The 21,750-nt window shown below is 30.7% G+C and overlaps 1 protein-coding gene across 2 annotated transcripts; it reads right to left on the minus strand.

The window, feature by feature from the left end:
• Positions 1 to 1,129: 1,129 nt before the first annotated feature.
• LOC127707728 (uncharacterized) lies at positions 1,130 to 19,928 on the minus strand. 2 transcript variants are annotated; one of them, XM_052212435.1, is made up of 11 exons: positions 19,795 to 19,928; positions 18,642 to 18,716; positions 15,537 to 15,590; positions 14,215 to 14,299; positions 12,256 to 12,425; positions 10,776 to 10,881; positions 10,296 to 10,466; positions 8,067 to 8,102; positions 6,961 to 7,075; positions 6,518 to 6,604; positions 1,130 to 2,670 (listed from the first exon to the last, which is right to left on the minus strand). In XM_052212435.1, exons 1-11 carry the CDS (start codon positions 19,875 to 19,877, stop codon positions 2,546 to 2,548), a joined length of 1,107 nt encoding a protein of 368 aa, XP_052068395.1. In that variant the 5' UTR covers positions 19,878 to 19,928; the 3' UTR covers positions 1,130 to 2,545. The 2 variants fall into 2 exon arrangements, with proteins under 2 accessions (XP_052068395.1, XP_052068396.1); XM_052212436.1 differs by lacking the exon at positions 19,795 to 19,928 and adding an exon at positions 19,563 to 19,606.
• Between the last annotated feature and the right edge of the window lie 1,822 nt (positions 19,929 to 21,750).

Genomic DNA, 21,750 nt, shown 5'->3' on the forward strand with positions numbered 1-21,750 from the left:
ATTCTTACTCATTTGTTGAATGTGAAAAACAAATATTGATCACCAGCAATAAAACTAAAACTTGTACCCCGAAAAGTCTCACTCAAAAATGATTCCCATTCTGATTTCAAACTCTTCTAAGGTTTTGATGAGTCGGGTCCTTTATAAAAATTTGAGAAGAATTGAAGGTGCTATCCAGGCAACAAAGATTTCATATGCGATAATTCTCCCACTATACATAATATCATACTCATCAATGTGACTTTATTAAGTAATCTAATCAGGAAAATAAAGTCAATAACAACTGACATATGCATAATGAAATCTTTAGATCATGGACCATCTATATACAGAATAAGGATTAACTAGTTGTTCTACCTTCAATCATATTAAGCTTTAGACAACTTATACACAACCACTGTATCATCAGCATACATGTCTACCTGTGCAAGAAAAATGAATTTTATGTGACCTAAAATGTTTTCTGTGTTCTATAGTGTACCAACATTTGTCATCAATATCATAAAATTATCATTTGTTTACAAAATGATCTAATCACCTATAAAGTGTCCTACATCGTTTGTTAGAATAAGATATAAACTGTTGACACAGAGATATGTCTCACCTGTCGGCAAAAAATTGCTGATTAATTCAAAGTCACTGGAACATGACCTGGGGGGCAGTGCATCTAAATAATCGTCAAACTGATAGTAATGCAACTTTATAGAAAATATCATTGATCTATCACAAGAACAACTGTTGACGCCTCCTCAGGAAAAACAACACCTATGGCTTGCTCTTTAATCGCAAGGCGAGACAAAAACTGTAGAATAAATATTCAATTTGTGTTGCTCCTAAAATAAACAGATATGTCTTGCCTGTATGTAATTTCGATTGCAAAGTCGAATATGCACAATTAAATTGCAACACTTTTAACAAGTTAACTAAGCAAAATTATCAAAGTTTGATATCTGACTTTGACTGAGGGGGTGTGGCCAAATAATCTCCACCGAAATTAGATGTGCCAATGCTAATTCAACTGCAAATAACATTAAACTACCATTTGTCATTAAAGCCACTGCTGGAAACTGTATGCCTGGTCTAGCTTCCATAACTTTGTAGTAGCCAGACAGAAATGAATGACATTAAATCCTTTAACATTTATTTATTTGTATACCCTCTATTGAATTTCATTTTGAGACATTTGATACTACAAAAAAGAAATAGAAAAGGCACATATTATTCTAAATGATGTATAAACCACCATGTTAGACCTAAATAAATAGATTCTTAAGCACCTCCCTGTTATCTAGTCATTATTCAATTTCAGACACGTTCAATGTCAACTTTATTCTAAACATGGTTTGAATTTTTCATACACAATATATTCATCTTTGGAACTATTGAAATGTTAAAACAAATATTGAAGTTGTTTCTGAGCAGAACTGCTTCGGACTGATTCTAATAGGGACTAATTCTAATAGAGACTGATTCAAATAGGGACTTAAGTCAATATTTTCAAATAACATTATAATTTAGGCATATTTCTTCAAGACCAAAATAACAGTACGGCGATTGTAAAAATGTTAAAGAGTAATAAATATATGTTCATATAAACTAACATCTTGTAAAAATAATAACAAATAACAACATTGATTTGTTGTGCCCATAAAGACCCTTTAGGTCTAACTTGCAATCCTACAGTTTGAATGCCATGAAAATGTTTAAAAATCCACTAACTGATGTCAAAGCATAATTTCTTATCAGAAATGACTAATGATTAAATAGGTTTTTACTTAGTGTAGGACTACAGTTGCTCCATAAGGGTCTACTGGAACATATTTAATATCATTTGAATAATTTTATTACCACATACAACTTTTTGCAAATACTGTAAATTCAGGAATTAATTCGATGTTTTGATTCATGAGAACAATATGAAATCCTTAAATCTCTTCATTCAAATTTCACATTTTAAGTTACCCTAGTAATATTTAACAACAAGAATGCACAGAATCAAACATGAAACAATCTTTAATTGTCCGTTATTGAACATTTGCAATAAATAAGGTACACATTAAATTCTAAAATTTACAACATGATTTCGAATTCATTGTCAGAGAATCTAAAATGAGTATATGTTAAATTGAAATTTGATAATTTCTTTTACAACCAGTAAGTTTCAGAGAATATACATTTATAATTTTATAAAAATAAATTATAAAATGTGCTTTTATTGGAAAATTGTGGAAAAAAGGTAGAAAAAAGTTACATTCATATAAAAAATTTGATTTTTAGACAATTCAAAAATAATTATTCATTCTTACATGTTACTTTTATATAATGCAGAGCTGCTATTTTTTTTCAAATTTATGTATGCACTTGATGCTTAAAAAAAGAATATTTAAGTATTTATCTTAATTCTATAGACTAGAATCTAAATTTAAGACATTGATACCAAACTACTTAATAATAAAAGCAAGTAATTATAGTTTACATATTAAATCCCACTGAATGTTTACCCATTTAAATGACATACAAAAAACATAATTCCCTAAATAGTCTGTTATTGAAAACTTGGCTTTTCTGGGAAGGTACAACCCGATCGCTGTATTACTAAGTTGGCTGAATAGTTTCCACAACGAACACATTCTTCTATGGATTTCCCCTGTACTAGCTGAGCAAGATATCCTGAAAGTATTCAAATTAAAAGAAATGTTATTTGAAACATTCTGAGAAGTAAACTATTGTTAAAACTGAGCAAATATCTACTTACACATGCAAATAACGGAAACTGCTGGACAACCAATAAGCTTACCCCAATTTTTTGTTTAAACATATTCCAATGTAAATGTCTAGAACAATTTTTTTTTAAACCTGATCCATGCTTTCACAAACAATTTGTGAGTTTGTTCAAATGACCTTATTGATATAAGCAAATGGAGTCAATCATCAGTGAGTTGTTTGTCTTGACTTCTCCCACTTTTTTCTTGCTAACATCAAAATCAGATATTGAGTGCCAATCTGATTAGATTCAGACAGTGGTGAAAACATGACAAATAAAATGCTTCGCTGGGGCGCAGCTTGATACGACCGCAGAGGTCGAACCCTGAACAGTTGGGGCAAGTATGGACACAACATTCAAGCTTGATACAGCTCTGAATTTGGATTGTTATTAAATATTTGACACAGCATAGGTTTCTGACACAGAAAGAATGTGGTCTAAGAACTTGAATTTTTTTAATTTACCTATTATGGTCCAATGTCCAAAATCAAAATACATGGTTAGATTCAGCATATCAAAGAACCCCATATATTCAATTTTTGTTAAAATCAAACAAAGTTTAATTTTGAACCCCAACTTGGACAAACTTGAAAACTGGGCCCATAATCAAAAATCTAAACACATGTTTAGATTCAGCATATCAAAGAACCCCATGAATTCAATTTTTGCTAAAATCAAACTAAGTTTAATTTTGGACCCTTTGGACCTTAATGTAGACCAATTTAAAAAACGGGACTTAAAATTAAAAATCTAAATACACGGTTAGATTTGGAATATCAAAGAACCCCAATAATTCAATTTTTGATGAAATCAAACAAAGTTTAATTTTGGACCCTTTTGACCTCAATATGAACCAATTTGATAGCGGGGCCCACAAATAAAAAATCTAAATTCATGGTTAGATTCAGCATATCAAAGAACCCCATATATTCAATTTTTGTTGAAATCAAAAAAAGTTTAATTTTGGACCCCAACTTGGACCAACTTGAAAACTGGGCCCATAATCAAAAATCTAAACACATGTTTAGATTCAGCATATCAAAGAACCCCAAGAATTCAATTTTTGTTAAAATCAAACTAAGTTTAATTTTGGACCCTTTGGACCTCAATGAAGACCAATTTAAAAAACGGGACCCAAAAAATCTAAAAACACGGTTAGATTTAGCATATCAAAGAACCCCAATAATTCAATTTTCGATGAAATCAAACAAAGTTTAATTTTGGACCCTTTTGACCTCAATATGAACCAATTTGATAGCGGGGCCTACAAATAAAAAATCTAAATAAATGGTTAGATTCAGCATATCAAAGAACCTCATATATTCAATGTTTGTTGAAATCAAACAAAGTTTAATTTTGGACCCCAATTTGGACCAACTTGAAAACTGGGCCCATAATCAAAAATCTAAATACATGTTTAGATTCAGCATATCAAAGAACCCCATATATTCAATTTTTGTTGAAATCAAAAAAAGTTTAAATACTGGACCCTATCTTGGACCAACTTGAAAACTGGGCCCATAATCAAAAATCTAAACACATGTTTAGATTCAGCAAATCAAATAACCCCAAGAATTCAATTTTTGTCAAAATCAAACTAAGTTTAATTTTGGACCCTTTGGACCTCAATGTAGACCAATTTAAAAAACAGGACCCAAAATTAAAAACCTAAATACACGGTTAGATTTGGAATATCAAAGAACCCCAATAATTCAATTTTAGATGAAATCAAACAAAGTTTAATTTTGGACCCTTTTGACCTCAATATGAACCAATTAGATAACGGGGTCCACAAATAAAAAATCTAAATACATGGTTAGATTCAGCATATCAAAGAACCCCATATATTCAATTTTTGTTGAAATCAAACAAAGTTTAATTTTGGACCCCAATTTGGACCAACTTGAAAACTGGGCCAAAAATCAAAAATCTAAATACATGTTTAGATTCAGCATATCAAAGAACCTCATATATTCAATTTTTGCTAAAATCAAACAAAGTTTAATTTTGGACCCTTTGGACATTAATGTAGACCAATTTGAAAACTGGACCCAAAATTAAAAATCTAAATACACTGTTAGATTCGGCATAACAAATAAATAAATGTGATCAAAGATTTTACAAATCTAATGCGCCATACTGTGCAATTAAAGATTACTTCTTGAAATTTTTCAATATTTGAAATTTGAAAAAAAAAAAATATTTAAAGAATAATTCTTTTTAATTTCTGAAATCTGAAATGAGAAAAAATTGGCCCCCCACAATTTCTTTTTATCCCCCCCCCCTTTTTCCCCCAAAAAAAATCTTTCCCTCAAGATATGGTCATAATCTCAATTCAAATTTCCAATGGAGTTGGCAACCATAATTACCCATTTAAATTTACCATAGTGCTAACTTAATCTATTTTATAATAGAATTAATAAAAATATAGTGTCAAATCTTTCATATTGATTTTTTTGTAAAAAAAAAAAGATGAAAACATTTGCAGATATTTTTACTGGTCTTCCTTTATAAATATGCATTTCTTTAAACATAATTTAAAAGCAGTGTAAGGGAAGTAACCAAAACGTTGTATTTGGATTACCTCCCTTACACTGTTTTAGATTATCTTTATTGTTCATTAACCATTACTTTATACATAATTTAAAGCAGTGTAAGGGAGATAATTTCAATGATGTATTTGATTTATCTCCCTTACACTGCTTTAAATTATGTTTTGTACTAAAGTATTTGTCCATTAACCAGGACAACCTTGTTTTTCCCCCTTTTTTGCCCCTAATTCCTAAACGGTTTGAGCCATAACCCCCCAAAGCAAATCCTAACCATCCCTTTGTGGTATGGAAACTTGTAGTATAATTTCAGAGAGATCCATACACCGTTCCACAGTTATTGTCTGGAAACTAGAAAATGCTCATTTTTGGCCCCTTTTTGGCCCCTAATTCCTTAACTGTTGGTACCATAACCCCCAAAATCAATCCCAACCTTCCTTTTGTGGTATTTAACCTTATGGTCAAATTTCAAAAAGATCCATTCACTTAAACTAAAGTTAGAGTGCGAAAACCAATATGTATTCGGACGACGACGCCAGACGACGACGACGACGCCAACGTCATACCAATATACGACCACAAAATTTTTTTGCGGTCGTATAACAAAAACCAGCTCAAGTTTACATTAATTTAAGTTCTAAATGTATAATGGCGTACAAATTATTTTCCTGTTCTGGTATTTCATGATATAAATATGTTTAAAATGCACTAGAAATTATTTTAATAATTAAGGGGAGCTAACTTCTTTATTTACTATCATTCTAACTGAAAGTTATCTAGAGATTTCTCAAATAACCAGACATGCAGAAATAAAAGACCTATCATTTTTAACTCAGGATGAGGGCAACTTCAAAATAGGAATATGTTTTGAAATTCTTCTAAGTTGCCTGATTCTTACAAAGACTGGCACTTAAATTGCATTTAACTTGTTTAAATGTTTTTAGTACTTGAAACTTATGTCTCAAGATTTTAAAAATAGTTTCTGATGTTAATATGAAAACTCTTCTCAATGTCTTAAATAATGTTTTAAATATAGGAAACAATAGAACATAACCCTGCTGTTAAAGTTGATTAGTGTTGTCTCCATTGGAATGCCTATAACTTAAGGATATACTTTATTCCTCTCATAAATACTAAAAAAACCAAATTATTGCTGTATTAAATGCACATGTAACAATCTTGGTATACTGAAGTATTCACTTACCCCCAACAAAGGCATCACCTGCACCATTTGTGTCTACAATATCATCTGCTGCTATAGGTATAATTGGGTACTCTGTAACTTTGTCATCTGAAATTTAATTTATAGTTTTAAACCTTGCACATCCTCAACGTATAGACATATAGAAATCTAGAAAGGCTCTAGATTGAAAAGTATGAGGACTTGATTACACAAAATGGGTACTCTCAATCCAGAATGTTGAAGGGGGTTAATTTAATTTTACTTTTAGGGAAATCTGCAAAAAATTTTCAAATGAGTAATCAAAATGAGGTGTACATTTTGTTCATCTTCAAGGTATATACATTCTTGAAAATTTGTAGACTTTGGGTTGAAAACTGTAGGAGTTGATTGTACAAAATAGGTAACCTTATTTAAAAAATCAATGGTAAAAATATTAGCTTACAATAATAATTTTCAAAAGTTACCTTTAGCAACAATGACATTTCCTTCTCCTTGTGTAATGACAACCACTCGAGATTTTGAAGTATTTTCTTTCTTCCAACCTGCTAACTTCTTTGCAATCTCTTTCCTATCTGTTGTCTTGTAAAATAAAATAAATATACTAAATTATAGTCTAAGAAATAAAGAAAAATAAAATATACTTGTATTCTCTGCTGAGTTATTGTTTGTGCTAAATGTAAATTGCATGAGTATTTTAGAAAATATTTTTACATTCTCAGTTCAAATACCTTCTGCTTTATCAACTTTCATAATATCACCTAGCATTTCCCTATCATGATAACCTATGTAAATAAATCTCACCTCAAACATATGCTTACTTTACATCTTGCCAATATATAAATGACAACCTTGTACCATTATTTGTCTGCATAAGTTTGCATTCAAATAAAAAGAATGAGAAACAAATTTAGATTTATATATGAAATACCTGATTTCTAATCCCTTTTTCAAACACACCCCTTAAGTCAGATATTTTAAAATCTTATTTCTTTATTATTACATAGATGTGAAATTTGCAGAGCATATTTAAAAATATACACTTAATAATAAGTATTAATGCAACAGGATGATATAATTTATAGTTAATTGTTAGTTGAAAACCCTTATGTGGTGTTCAGCCCACTTTGATGTCAAGAAATCAGACATTTGTTGTCCAACTTAAGGTCAGGTAGTTTTATTATAGTTTTGAAAGCGACAAAATAATCATTGTTTTAAGTCATTTAAATATATCAATTAGTACATTTAACACATTCAACATGACATGTTATCTTTATAAGTTTGTGTTTTAAGAATGGTTTCCAACTCCAGACAAAAAGTGCTCCTCTAAAGGGCTAAGTTCAACTGCAACTTAAATAAATCTTATAATAAAATCACAGCAGGTGAATAGTGAGTGATATATTTATTATCCTCTGAGGCATTTGGAACCTGTCATGGTAAAGCTGTGTAACAATCAAGTCACAATAAGCAGCAACTACAAGGCATACGACTTAAGGGCAAGTGGGTTTGTGGAATTCAAAAAACTAAATTCATACGACCTTCTAAATACATGTTAGAATGGAAAGTCACATACCTCAAGGTTATTTTCTTTTGCAAATGTTTCTGCTTCCTATAAGAAAAATATACAAATTTACTAATACAGAATTAGAATGATTAAAAATGAATGCAAAATCTGTTAAAACTGCAAAACTGACCAAAAATCCTTCCAGGCAATTAGACGGGAGTTCAATCATAAACATTTCAAAACAAATTGATAAATGAAAGTACCAGGGCCAAAATTAAAAATATTTCAGTTTGCCAAAACCCGACCCATGATGACTGGGTGTGGGTAGGTAGGTAGGCAAATTCTTTTTTTTTTTAATCAGAATTTGCATGAAAATATTAAAACAGTATATCTTTTTTTTTCGTCCAACCTTTGTAGAGACAATCAAAAGCCATGAATTTAAGACCCCAATAAATTAGTCTACTATATAGAATTAAATCACTCAACAACTCAGAATGGTATCTTTTCACAGTAAAAGTAGCAAACTTAAGTTTATTGTCAAATTCCTGTACAATCTCAATAGGTTCACTCATGTCAGGCTCGAAAGTTTATAGCCCACTCTTGCCGGATACAGTATCAACGACTTCATCGGTTTTCCGCATGTCCATCTCATCAGGATGGGCAACCTCATCAAAAACATCATTCCAGGTTTTCTTATTGTTAAAGCGATAAAGCCTATTAGACACAATAGGCTTTATTTTTTGGTTTATTTTAAGTAGTACAGACGACGACAGCGTAAAAAAACTGTCTGCCATTTTCACGTTTTACTTCTTTACGTTCGTTAAATCAGAAGATAATAAACTGCTTCGCTGAGCGCAGCTGGATACGCCCGCAGAGGTCTAACCCTGAACAGTTGGGGCAAAAATGGACACGATATTCAAGCTTGATACAGGTCTGAATTTGGATTGTAATTAAATATTTGACATACATCTATTATAGGTTCCTGAATAAATGTAGTCAAAGAACTTGAAGTTGGTTATATGAATTGAATTTATATTCAATTAAAGATTTCTTGCTGTTGTGCAATACACTGTGCTGTTGCGCAATGCTTAGTAAATCTGTTGTCAGACTATAAACAAATAAAATTTATAAAATTCTAAAGGGAGCTTACATCAATAGATATAAACAGTTTATCAAAGTTTCATACGAATTGCTGAAAGCATTTTTGAGTTTTTGTCTGAAAACTGGAAAATCCCCCCTTTTTTAATGAATAAACCCCATAATTCGGAAATGTAAAATCTAAAATTTATAAAATTCTAAAGGGAGCTTACATCATTAGATATCAACAATTCATCAAAGTTTCATGAGAACTGCTGAAAGCATTTTTGAGTTATTGTCCGAAAACTGGAAAATCCCCCTTTTTTTTTATAAATAAAACCCCATAACTCGGAAACGTAAAATCTAAAATTTATAAAAATCCAAAGGGAGCTCATGTCAATAGATATAAACAATTAACCAAAATTTCTTGCAAGTTGGTGCAAGCATTCTTGAGTTATTGTAGGAAAACTGGAAAATCCCCCTTTTTTTAATGAATAAAACCCCATAACTCGGAAACGTAAAATCTAAAATTTATAAAAAACGAAAGGGAGCTCACGTCAATAGATATAAACAATTCACCAAAGTTTTAAGCAAATTGGTTAAAGCGTTTTTGAGTTAATGTCCGACATGTTGACGACGGACGGACGGACAGACGGACGTACAACGGTATACCATAATACGTCCCGTAAACGGGCGTATAAAAACCAAGAACATCGAATATGGATTAACTGCGTCTCTTACACACTTTCTTTTAATCTTATTCACAGTTACTTTCAAGTGCAAAGACGACGAACATTAAGTTTTATACGATGACGGAGCGGACACGAAAAAAAAAATTCTTCAAAAAAACAGCAAAAAAAAGAATTTGAGTCAGCGGTTTTTTTTTGGGTCGGTCGTGTTTGGGCAAACATACAATATTTTTATTTTGGCCCATGCTACCAGATCTTTTATGTGGACCTTAACTACAAAGGGAATTTTGAGCTATTTTGAAGATAAATGGTGGTGAAAATGTTAACAGAAATCCATGTACAACAACAAAAATGCACTCAATCAAGTAACTTAAAAAAAAATTGTCATTAATATTCTATGCCAATACGATTGAACAACTAACTCTACAAGTAAATGATCAATAACTTCAATACAACATGCTAATTATATTCCATCTTTTTTTTTAACAGCTGTAATAGAAAGTCTCACATTTGGATAAAGGACTTTACTTACAGTTTCGTTGCCGAACAGTATATCTACGTATGGTAATGTCTGTAACATTGGGTCTTTAAAAAACTGACATAAAAATGGTGCTGACAAATTCATACAAAATGTTTTCTTCTTCTCATGGGAATGTTTAGCTATTCTAAGGACAGATGGTGGTGAAACAGTTAATGGAAATCCCTGTAAAACAACAAAAATCACTCAATTAAGTAACTTTTTTGTAATAAATCATTTTTATCAATTTTCTACATTAATCTGAATTGAACACCAATAGTTATTTTTTCAAAATTATGAAATGGTTGCACTTTCTTTGACAATACTTTTCAGTTTTAAGTTAAAAATATCATTTTTTAAAACAATGACACAAGTTTCTCTTGTTTGAAGAAACTATAAATAGTCAGGTTCTCTAGAAATGTATAATAATTGATTCTGTTTTGAAGTTTCTTATAAGTGTTAATAAACAGATATCTTGGAAAATAGATAACTTACAGCGATGTAATAAAACTGGGCCTTTTCTACCAAAGACCAATTTTCTGAATTATTCAAATGATCCTCTGTGAAAAGGTTTGCTGCAGCTAAATTTGCACACATTGATCTGAAAAAGAAAAAAACTCCTTTGAAAGAAATATGACAAAATCATCTTTATCTTTGAAATGACCATTTACACTTGTCACCTGTTATACCATAAACACTTATTATATTATTTCCTGATAATACTTAAAATAAATTCTTTAAACAATTCATTAACATCATCATATAAAAATACTATAAAATTCAGTACTTTTATTGAAAAAAAATAATAGACCCGTTCATGGAATGCATAGGACTGACAAGAAGCTTGTATGGATAACATAACACAACATTAAAGTTGTGACAATTTCTCAATCCAATTTTATTCTTATGTCGAATTTTGCTTCTATAGAAACTGTCAAAGTTTGTGTGAATTTTGTCATGAAAGACCTCCTTTTCTATTCTTTCCACTTAAAACTTATTATATTAGTTTGTACTTAAACTGTACAGAAAATAGTAGTTATGTAAAGAAACATGGTACAAATGTATCTTTTTGGATATGAAGCCAGTCCTTTTGCAATTGTAATGTCTCAGTAAAAATGTGCGCCTTTAAAACAAAGTATACATAATTTGGCAGTATTGAATGAAATCTTTAATGCATTTAGAACTTATTGAACTGTATCTAAATATAGAAAAATGATAGATGTAATATTCATGTTTATCAAAAATACAATAAATTTTAGATTTATGATTGTTGTTGTTGTTTGCTTTACGCCGCATTAGCACAGAAAGGCTATATCGCGGCGATTTAGATTTATGAAATACATCTATAAATGTATAGAATGTGCATAAAAAGGGGAAAAAATAAATGCATTTTAATTACTTTAAATTGTGTTTTCTCAAGTTCTGTTTAAAAATGATATGAAATAGCTGTGAACATTTCAGTTTTTAATAAAATGAAAATGTTGGGGTCACCAGAGTCTGATGTCCAAATCTTTCAGTTTGATTGATGTATGTAAAATTATGAAAAATTACTTTTTTTGCAGCACAAATACATCACTATGCTAAGCTTTATTTGTCCTCTTGATGATTTTTTCTTTCTCAGTAGTGAGACTGAATCTCTCACCTGTCATAAATATGTTTTGATTTGCTGATCTTATTTACAGTTTCTACCGATCTATCATAGTTTTTAATATAAAAGACAAGAATAGATCAAATAAGTTTTTAAGATAATTGACAAAAACTTGAAAATTAGCAAAATATCTTCATTTAAGGGCAATAACTCCTATAAGGTGTCATCAAACAGTTTTGGTCATACTGGCATTTTGTAGATTTTGTATTGCTGGTCACTTTTGCTGTTTACAGTTTCTACTTATCTATCATAGTTTTCAAGATTATATGTATTAGGCAAAAACTTGACCATCTTATACATGTATGTATAGTTTCTTATAAGTCTTACCTGTTTTTTCCAGTAACAATGACAGCACAAGTGCCTGTTGATTCTTTTTCTGTATATTGAAATTTAACATTAACACCAATTTCCTTCGACTTTTTCTCCAATATATTGCCAAACTCATCTTTTTTTATACAACCAAAGAATGATGTGGCATCAGGAACTCTCAACAACCACTATATCAAATATAAATTATGTTTGAAAAATTAGAACTTATTTACATGATTTATAAGGCTAAAGCTGACTGCGTAAACAAGATGACAAATGAATGCAATCAGTTTGTTTGAATTTTGTTTAGGGCTATTCCATTAAAATGTATGTGGGAAGGTAGGAAGGGACTTTCAAAATATCCCTACAACCAAGAACCATTTTTTAGATAATTTTGCATAATGGTAATAGACGCATACTGAAAAAAGACCCATAACCCACATTCAATAATTAAACTTCACTTCATACTCTCCCAAATACATTTTAATGGAACAGGCCTTATCAAATTACAGGTCCTTTTACTTTTGTAAAAATTTTACATTTGTAAAACAGGCTGAGAATTGTTTATTTTTCTTAGTAAAATGTCTTTGCTATTCTGTGCATGAAAAAGTAACATGTCTAAAGATGTTACGAAAAAATCTGCATATCTACAGGATAACCATAAAATCTATCACTTAATCACATGAAATATGTTTCTGAACGCACAACTGTAAAATTTTCAAATATTCAAAACACCCGGAAAGATGTTTTAAAATTTCAAAATCTAACTGTCAAGTTGGAAATATATTCCAAAGGAACTGCTTTGCTCTAAATTGCAAAAGATGAGACATCGGGTCAATGCTGAATATGAAAGGTACATATTTTACCAACATAGAGGCAGCACATTGGTTTATTTTGTATTTTCCTAAAATTACAATAATGATCTCTTTCTGTGCATTGTTTTAGCTAGGATATGTCAAGCTTTTGTCCAAAAGTAAACAAAAGCATTAAAGGGTCAAAGACCAGTAATTTTATTAAAAATATGTGTCATTGTTGTGTTTTTTATCAAAGTAAAATTCTTCCAACAGAAAAAAAATTAATTTTTAATTCTAAAGTTCCTTGAAGAATCAACCTCAATTTTAAGTTTCTTGTACATGTAATGTATATATAAATGGAATGTTTTTAACTGGAAGTTAAGCAAACAAACAAAAAATTCTTACAAATTTGCAGAGTTATCTGGAGAATTAGGTGTTAATGGAAGATCTTTGATTTATTCAAATAACTTTTAAAGACAGGATGATTTAAAAGCTTGAAATATTGTGTAGACATATGTCTATTGTTAAAGTCTGCTAGTTCCCTCTAGATGGCATTGGGTTATTTTTGTCATTGAGTTGATGTTTCATTGGTATACGCCCAATCTTCCTTTATTCATTTAACCAATATTATTTCAAAAATATGTAGTGCTAAAAAGTTTTATCATATGACTATAAATTTTCTGTTTTCTCATTGGCTAAAAGCATAGGAAATCCTCTTTGATAAAACATCATATTCACCGCGAGAGATTAATATAAGATTTGGAACAGCGTCCATGTACCTAAATATAGATATTCCATGGCAACGTCAATGTAAATTCCCATTTTTCTTCTTTTTTTGGTGTATTTTTCTCTTCTTTTTGTTTTCAGTGTATTTTTTTAGTAAACCTTTATATTGAATTTTTCAAATTATGAAAATTAGCAAAAGCAGATGATCGATATATAAAAAAATCTTGAGTAAATACTAGAAAATTGGAGAAGGATAAAAAGTCATATTATAAAACAATTGTTGACTTTTGATTTCAATTGATACATTGATTTATCAACCCCAGAGATATGACATTCACCTTCAGCCATTGGCCTTGGTGAATATATCTTTGAGGTTGATAAATCATTGTATTGTCAACACTTGTATACTGTCATCGTTTCACACAATAAACATCCTGATTTCAGCTGATTATCTTACCTGTGCTAATTTTATGGCATTCAATGTTGCTCCTCCTGGTATATATTCCACATGATCTGCATATGTCTTGGCCATGTCATCATACCTGTGAAGATTATCATCATAATTCTTATCATTGACGAATATGAAATGAATAATGGATGGACACAGTTTATATAATCCTCACTTTTACTCATTCATGTTATTCACATTGTAAATAGTTTCAATAATCAATTATGTCATCACTTAATGAATACATACAAAGCTACTTAAGGTCACTAACTATGTAGAAAATTGTCCTGGTGACAGTGTCTCCACACACTGAAACTTGTTCATCAAATAAAAGTACATAATGATCCTACAAAGTGTTGTCGTATTATGAAAGTTTTAGAGTTTATCTAATAAAATGGACCCTGCATACTACATTCCCTGATAGTTACTTTGTAGAACATCAAATGTTGGTTCACCAAACACTGAATTTGGATAAAAGTAAAACTCATTGTTTTGTTTTATGTATCTTGGAGATGAGTTTCTATTACCTATATCATTAGAAATGGAAGATTTTTAATCTCAAAAACATATCAACTGCTTGCTTTAAAATGTATACAAACAATTTGGTGGAATACAATAAAAAAGGTATTTTATGAAAAGGATATATTTAGATTGAATATAGTGTAGTGGTGGTCACTTTGTTTACTTGTTAATTATACTATTTATTTGGGGAAATTGGTTAATGTTAGTATTATTAATAGTTCCGTAACTCTTTCTTCTGAGACCGGCCATGTAATAATTCTTGTCTGGACTTCCTGCCTCTTGCAAGTGCCAGACATCCGGCCCAGCCGGGCTCGTTGTCCCTAGGAACTATAAGTATGACGTCCCTCACCGGGTTCAGGGCAGTCTACACTTAGGATTTGAAATGAGCAGACGCTCATACTGTTTGGCTTGCAAATTTATATGGAACTTTACAATGACAAGTAGACTAGCCACCACCATATATTTTATTATTCTTGTATGTAACTTATATTCAACCATAACGTATGTCTCTTAATAAACATCTTGTTTATATATTACGTGGTTTTAGTTGTCCAATATCACAGAACTTGGGTAGACAACGGGAAAACGAAGCCAGTGGAAACTCCACTCCCGTTACAATATGATGTATTGACCTGTTCCTTATTCAACCAATTTATTCTACACTTAACCAAAACTACATGCAGAAACTTTTATTAAATAAATATTTTTCTTTTAAAATCTGCTGGCCAAATGCAAAACCTTCTTGCCAAAATCTAGTTGCAGGTCATCCATTTTGAAAAGAAACCAAGTGATGTAAATATAATACTTACATGGACTTGTGTTTGTCTTCTGCCAAAATAGCATCGTCTGGTTTTAAGTCATATCTTGAAAATAAAATAGACACATTTTTTATTAGTACAAATGTAATGAATTGAGGAATTATGCTGAAATACTAGGATACAATTAATTAAACTTGTAAGGAAATTAAACACCGAACCCTGTGTGTTGCCTACGATTGCTGCTGTCATTGTAAAAGTGTAATGTTGACTTAAAAAGTGAGTCCATTTATCAGTAAAATACAGAATTTGAAAAGAAATTCAAAGTTTTTCTTTAGATGCTATATCTTGGTATTGAAGATTAGCTTCTGTCCAAGTTTCATAACAATCCATGAAGTTTACAAACTTATCATGTCATAAAAATTTAATCCCAGACTGTCTGTAAATGTTTTCTGTAAAAAACTAAGTCCATCAGGCATCTATCAGAAAAATACTGAAAATTAAAGAACCTTAGTGGGCGCGCTCACATACCCCACGTCCCCACATTGTCATTGGAGAAATAAAATAAGTGTAAGAAAAAAAAATTGTATCAGAAAAAATAAACTGCTTCGCTGAGCGCAGCTAGATACGCCCGCAGAGGTCCAACCCTGAACAGTTGGGGCAAAAATGGACACAATATTCAAGCTTGATTCAGGTCTGAATTTGGATTGTAATCAAATATTTGACATATTATAGGTGTCTGAATAAATGTATTCAAAGAACTTGAAATTGGTTATATGAATTGAATTTATGTTCAATTAAAGATTTCTTGCTGTTGTGCAATACTTAGTAAATCTGTTGTCAGACTATAAACAAATAAAGTATAATTAATTCTCAATGTCATATTAGAAATTTATGAAAATAAAAAGGGAGCTTACATCAATAGATATAAACAATTCACCAAAGTTTCATGAGAATTGGTGACAGCATTTTTGAGTTATTGTCAGAAAACTGGAAAATCACCCCTTTTTAATGAATAAAACCCCATAACTCAGAAATGTAAAATGTAAAATTTATAAAATTCTAAAGGGAGCTTACATCAATACATACAAACAATTCACCAAAGTTTCATAAGAATTGCTGAAAGCATTTGTGAGTTTTTGTCTGATAACTGGAAAGTCCCCCCTTTTTTTATGAATAAAACCCCGTAACTCGGAAACGTAAAATCTAAAATTTATAAAAATCAAAAGGGAGCTCATGTCAATAGATATAAACAATTCACCACAATTTCTTGCAAGTTGGTGAAAGCATTCTTGACTTATTGTCCGAAAACTGGAAAATCCCCCTTTTTTTAATGAATAAAACCCCACAACTCGGAAACGTAAAATCTAAATTTTATAAAAAACGAAAGGGAGCTCACGTCAATAGATATAAACAATTCATCAAAGTTTTATGCAAATTGGTTTAAGCAATTTTGAGTTAATGTCCGACATGTTGACGACGGACAGACGGACGGACAGACGGACGGACGGACAGACGGACAACGGTATACCATAATACGTCCCGTAAACGGGCGTATAAAAATTGAATCATAATTTCCTGTCAATATGCACATCTACATAGTATGTCCTTATTATCTACACAGTTTCATGAAATTCTGTTGTGTGGTTTGAGAGGAGTTGCGATGACAAAAGGTTGCAGTAGTATATTGGGCAAATAAGTTCAAAGGGGCGTAACTCCTGGAAAAAAAATTGAATCTTAATTTCCTGTCGATATGCACATCTACGTAGTATGTCCTTATTATCAGAAAAGGTTTCATGAAATTCTGTTGTATGGTTTGAGAGGAGTTGCGATGACAAAAGGTTGCAGTAGTATATTGGGCAAATAAGTTCAAAGGGGCGTAACTCCTGGAAAAAAAATTGAATCTTAATTTCCTGTCGATATGCACATCTACGTAGTTAGTATGTCCTTATTATCAGAAAAGGTTTCATGAAATTCTGTTGTGTGGTTTGAGAGGAGTTGCGATGACAAAAGGTTGCAGTAGTATATTGGGCAAATAAGTTCAAAGGGGCGTAACTCCTGGAAAAAAAATTGAATCATAATTTCCTGTCGATATGCACATCTTCATAGTATGTCCTTATTATCTACACAGTTTCATGAAATTCTGTTGTGTGGTTTGAGAGGAGTTGCGATGACAAAAGGTTGCAGTAGTATATTGGGCAAATAAGTTCAAAGGGGCGTAACTCCTGGAAAAAAAATTGAATCGTAATTTCCTGTCGATATGCACATCTACATAGTATGTCCTTATTAACTGAAAAGGTTTCATGAAATTGTGTTGTGTGGTTTGAGAGGAGTTGCCATGACAAACTGTTGCAGTAGTACATTAAAGTAAATAAGTTCAAAGGGGCGTAACTCCTGGAAAAAAAATTGAATCATAATTTCCTGTCGATATGCACAACTACATAGTATGTCCTTATTATCTAAAAAGGTTTCGTGAAATTCTGTTGTGTGGTTTGAGAGGAGTTGCGATGACAAGAAACAGGACTGACGGACTGACTGACTGACTGACTCGTTGAGTGGGGTATAATAAGAATATATTTTCAAAATTTTGCTTTAGATACTGTATTTTGGTCATTAACAAGCTTCTGTCCAAATTTCATAAAATTCCATGAGGGTTTGACAAAGTTATTGATGTCTAAAAAAACTTTAACCACAGACTGAACCTAAATGATGATGCCACCGACAGAATCTAATACAATGTATTGCTATGTCTCACTTTTCACGACATAAATGCTGCAGGCTAGACAAAAATGAAAAGATATTGGGTAGAATGAAACTCAACTTAAAAAGAGTCACATATTCTGTTGTTTTATACATATTCATTAACTATTGATCTTTTATTCGTATTCATAATTTTATCATAAAAAAACAATATTGCTACATTTTCATTACTGGGTACATTTCCATAGTAAACATTTGTTTCAATATCAAAAAAATAAGTGTTGGTTTTTTTTGTACACTATATATGTAAAATCTAATATTACCAACTAAACCATACTTTAAAATAAGGTGGTACCCTAAAAATAGTTGGCCACAATCACACTTCCATAGTGTGTCAGTGGTTCAGATTGCATATTTTATAACAGTATGTTGTATATATATATGTACTGCAGTACTTACTTTTGAAGAAATTCTTCTGTTCCATTAACAGAGATATCTAGGAGTGGGTTACCATAACCAAGTAAAATACCTTCCCTGAAATGCAAAAAACAATTATAGATAATAATAAAAACAATAGAAAAGGTAATAAGTAGGAATATTTATGTTTTTACTGTCAGTACTTCTGCATTTGCAATGTAAGCAATAATCTGTTTCAATTTCTTTCATAATTTTTATAATACTTTATAAAGGTCCATAGACTTTACATTTATATATATAAGTATTATTTTTCTGATTACAAAAAAGATAAATATGTACAATTCCTTGAATCAGAGACATAATATAATACATATAATATTATATTATATGTCTCTGCTTGAATTAACACCAACTCCTCTCACATATATCAAAGTATAAATATTTAACATGTAGATGTTAATTAAGCAACCAACAATCAATCAATCAATTGTATGCAAGTTAAAAAGTGAATCTTAAAAGTAAACTATTTGAAACCAATAATGTCATTTGTTAATTGTTTAAGAATGCTATATTTTCTTTTATCAGGTACTAATTTGCAAACTAAAAAAAGACATCCAACTTTGCTAAAGGTTGATAATCTTATCCACACAGCTATAACAGAGACATAGGTGTATATATGTCTCTGGCTATAACAAATACCATGTCCATGGAATAAAAATGTTTAACTTTGAAGTAAATGACATGAAATTATAGGTGTACAACACATTTAAAAATTGATATTATCCATCATTCAAATTACTATTTCCAACCGGGGTAGTTGTCCACCTGCTTTATTCGTAAAATTTGGAAGCTAAACAAAAAGTTGTACTTTATAGTGCTATACTTTGAAAATAAAGTTCGGTAGTTGGACTTATCTGTTACTATATATTGACCAGGATATGATCAGTTATATAATTACACAACCTTGCCATTTCAGCTGTTTGATAGAGAGAGATTATTTAAAGTAGACTTCGGTAGATATATAGCAATATGCAAATAAGGAGGATCAGTCTATTTCGTGACCGGGTTTTATTGACGACAGCTAATCTAGCCACGTGGTCCTTTGGATTTACTCTGTTCGGCTAAGCAAAAGGAAACAGAACCAGTGAAAAGTTCATCCATGTTATATTTGAAACTTTTAAATTCTCATGTTTACTTAATAGATGTTGATGTCTTCTGCTTCTTTTTGTCTGGTCCAACAATTTCATCATCCCCATTGCCAATGTTGACGTCCGCCATTTTACAATGCAAGTGACTATCCGAACCTTTTGAAGTCAATTTCGCGGGAAATTACAAAAAAATACGCGCACGTCGGAGAGATCTATTTCGATCAATTAGTTCAATCGAAACCATATTTAAGAATCATTTAATTGGAATAAATCATAGCTACTTGTGGACAGGACAATTTTTTTTTAGCCCTACTCTTTTACCAAAATCCGTTAGTTTTTTGTTTTCTTTTAATTTCAATTATTTTCGGTTTTTTTTTTAGATATATATATATATATATATATATATATATACAGAAAAGTTAAGTAGTATATATATATTTCTGTGACAGAAATGAGGGCCCCTCATAAATATACTAGCAGTAAAATGTATCTGGTTTAAACCAGAGACATATAATACATTATAATGTATTATATGTCTCTGTTTAAACTTATGATGATGAGCCTGAAAAGTGGTAGCGCAATGTTTCTTGAAATATATGAACAAATGGAGAAAAACTTTGATGACGCTTTAGAGAAGATAACCATTCAACAATCCAAATTATTTCAGTCAAAATTCGAATCGATTGACAAACTGCAGAATTATGTATATGCAACCAATTAAGAATATTGAATGACAGATGCTGTTGAAATAGTAATGGGAACTATACATGTTTTAAACCAAATTGTTGCAGTGTTGTGGACTTTGTAATTGTGTAAGAATCAATAATTATCATAAATATTAAACTGATATATGCAGGTTAATGATTTTTTACCAAATCTGTCTGACTGTCATTGTAAAATATCTTTCAGAGTTTTGGCAAGCTATGAAAAAGAACCCCCCAAAAAAAAGGTTTATTAGATTTTCCTTCACGTTAATGGTCGGATAAGATTTCAAGAGACTTTTTGTCGACTAGTTATCCAAAAAGAAATATAAAGAGGAATTTATGAATGATAAAATTAATCTTGCCTAAGAAAATATTGATTTGGCAACCTCTAAAATTCATTTAATTTTTGAAAATGTGTGCAAACTTTCTTTGAAGAAAAAAAATGAAATCACAAAAGCACTATAAAAAAAAATGGTTTGACCAAGACCCTAATGCCTGTAAAAAAGGCTGTAAATGACAAGGCCATTCTTATGTCCAAGTTCCCCAAAGATCCTCTTGTGCGTGGATCATTTTTCAAATTAAATAAAAAATATGCAAAATTAAGGAAAGGGAACAGGAAAGAGTTCAAACAGAGTATCTTAGACTATCTGGAAAATTTACACTCTGATAATTCAAAGGAATATTGGCCTCTTGTTACTTCATTGCGAGAAGAGAAAAGTCTTCAAATGAAAATGCGATTGATGGAAAAACATGGTTTAATTATTTTTCAAAATTAACTTCCATCTCCCCAGATACATCTGACAGAGTTGATGAAATTATAAGAAAACTGAAAGAAGTTCAAAACAATATAGGAAGCTTTTCCCCACTTGATTTTGAAATTTCTATTTCTGAACTTCAAAAAGTACACTAAAAGGGGGTAAATGTGCAGGTTTAGACAACATAAGTAACTAGCATCTCAAACTTACATGAATAAATGTTTTTTTAAAGTATTCAATGCAATTTTTAGATCTCAGTTATTATTAATATTTTATCAGAAAGTTTTATTCGTCCTTTGTATAAGTCTGATGACCCTGGAAAACCAGAGAACTACAGGGGCATTGCTATTAACAATAGTATTGGTAAGCTTTTTAATACCATAATGAACAATAGACTGAACAAATTTCTGTTAGAAAATAAATTAATACACGAAACCCAAATTGTATTCTGTAAAAAATCAAGAACATATATTTGTGCTAAAATAAATAATAGATGAATATTTGTATTGTGGCAACAGCAAATTATATTCATGTTTTGTTGATT

This window comes from Mytilus californianus, unplaced genomic scaffold (assembly GCF_021869535.1).
Source record: "Mytilus californianus isolate M0D057914Y unplaced genomic scaffold, xbMytCali1.0.p SCAF_7, whole genome shotgun sequence".
NCBI lineage: Eukaryota > Metazoa > Mollusca > Bivalvia > Mytilida > Mytilidae > Mytilus > Mytilus californianus.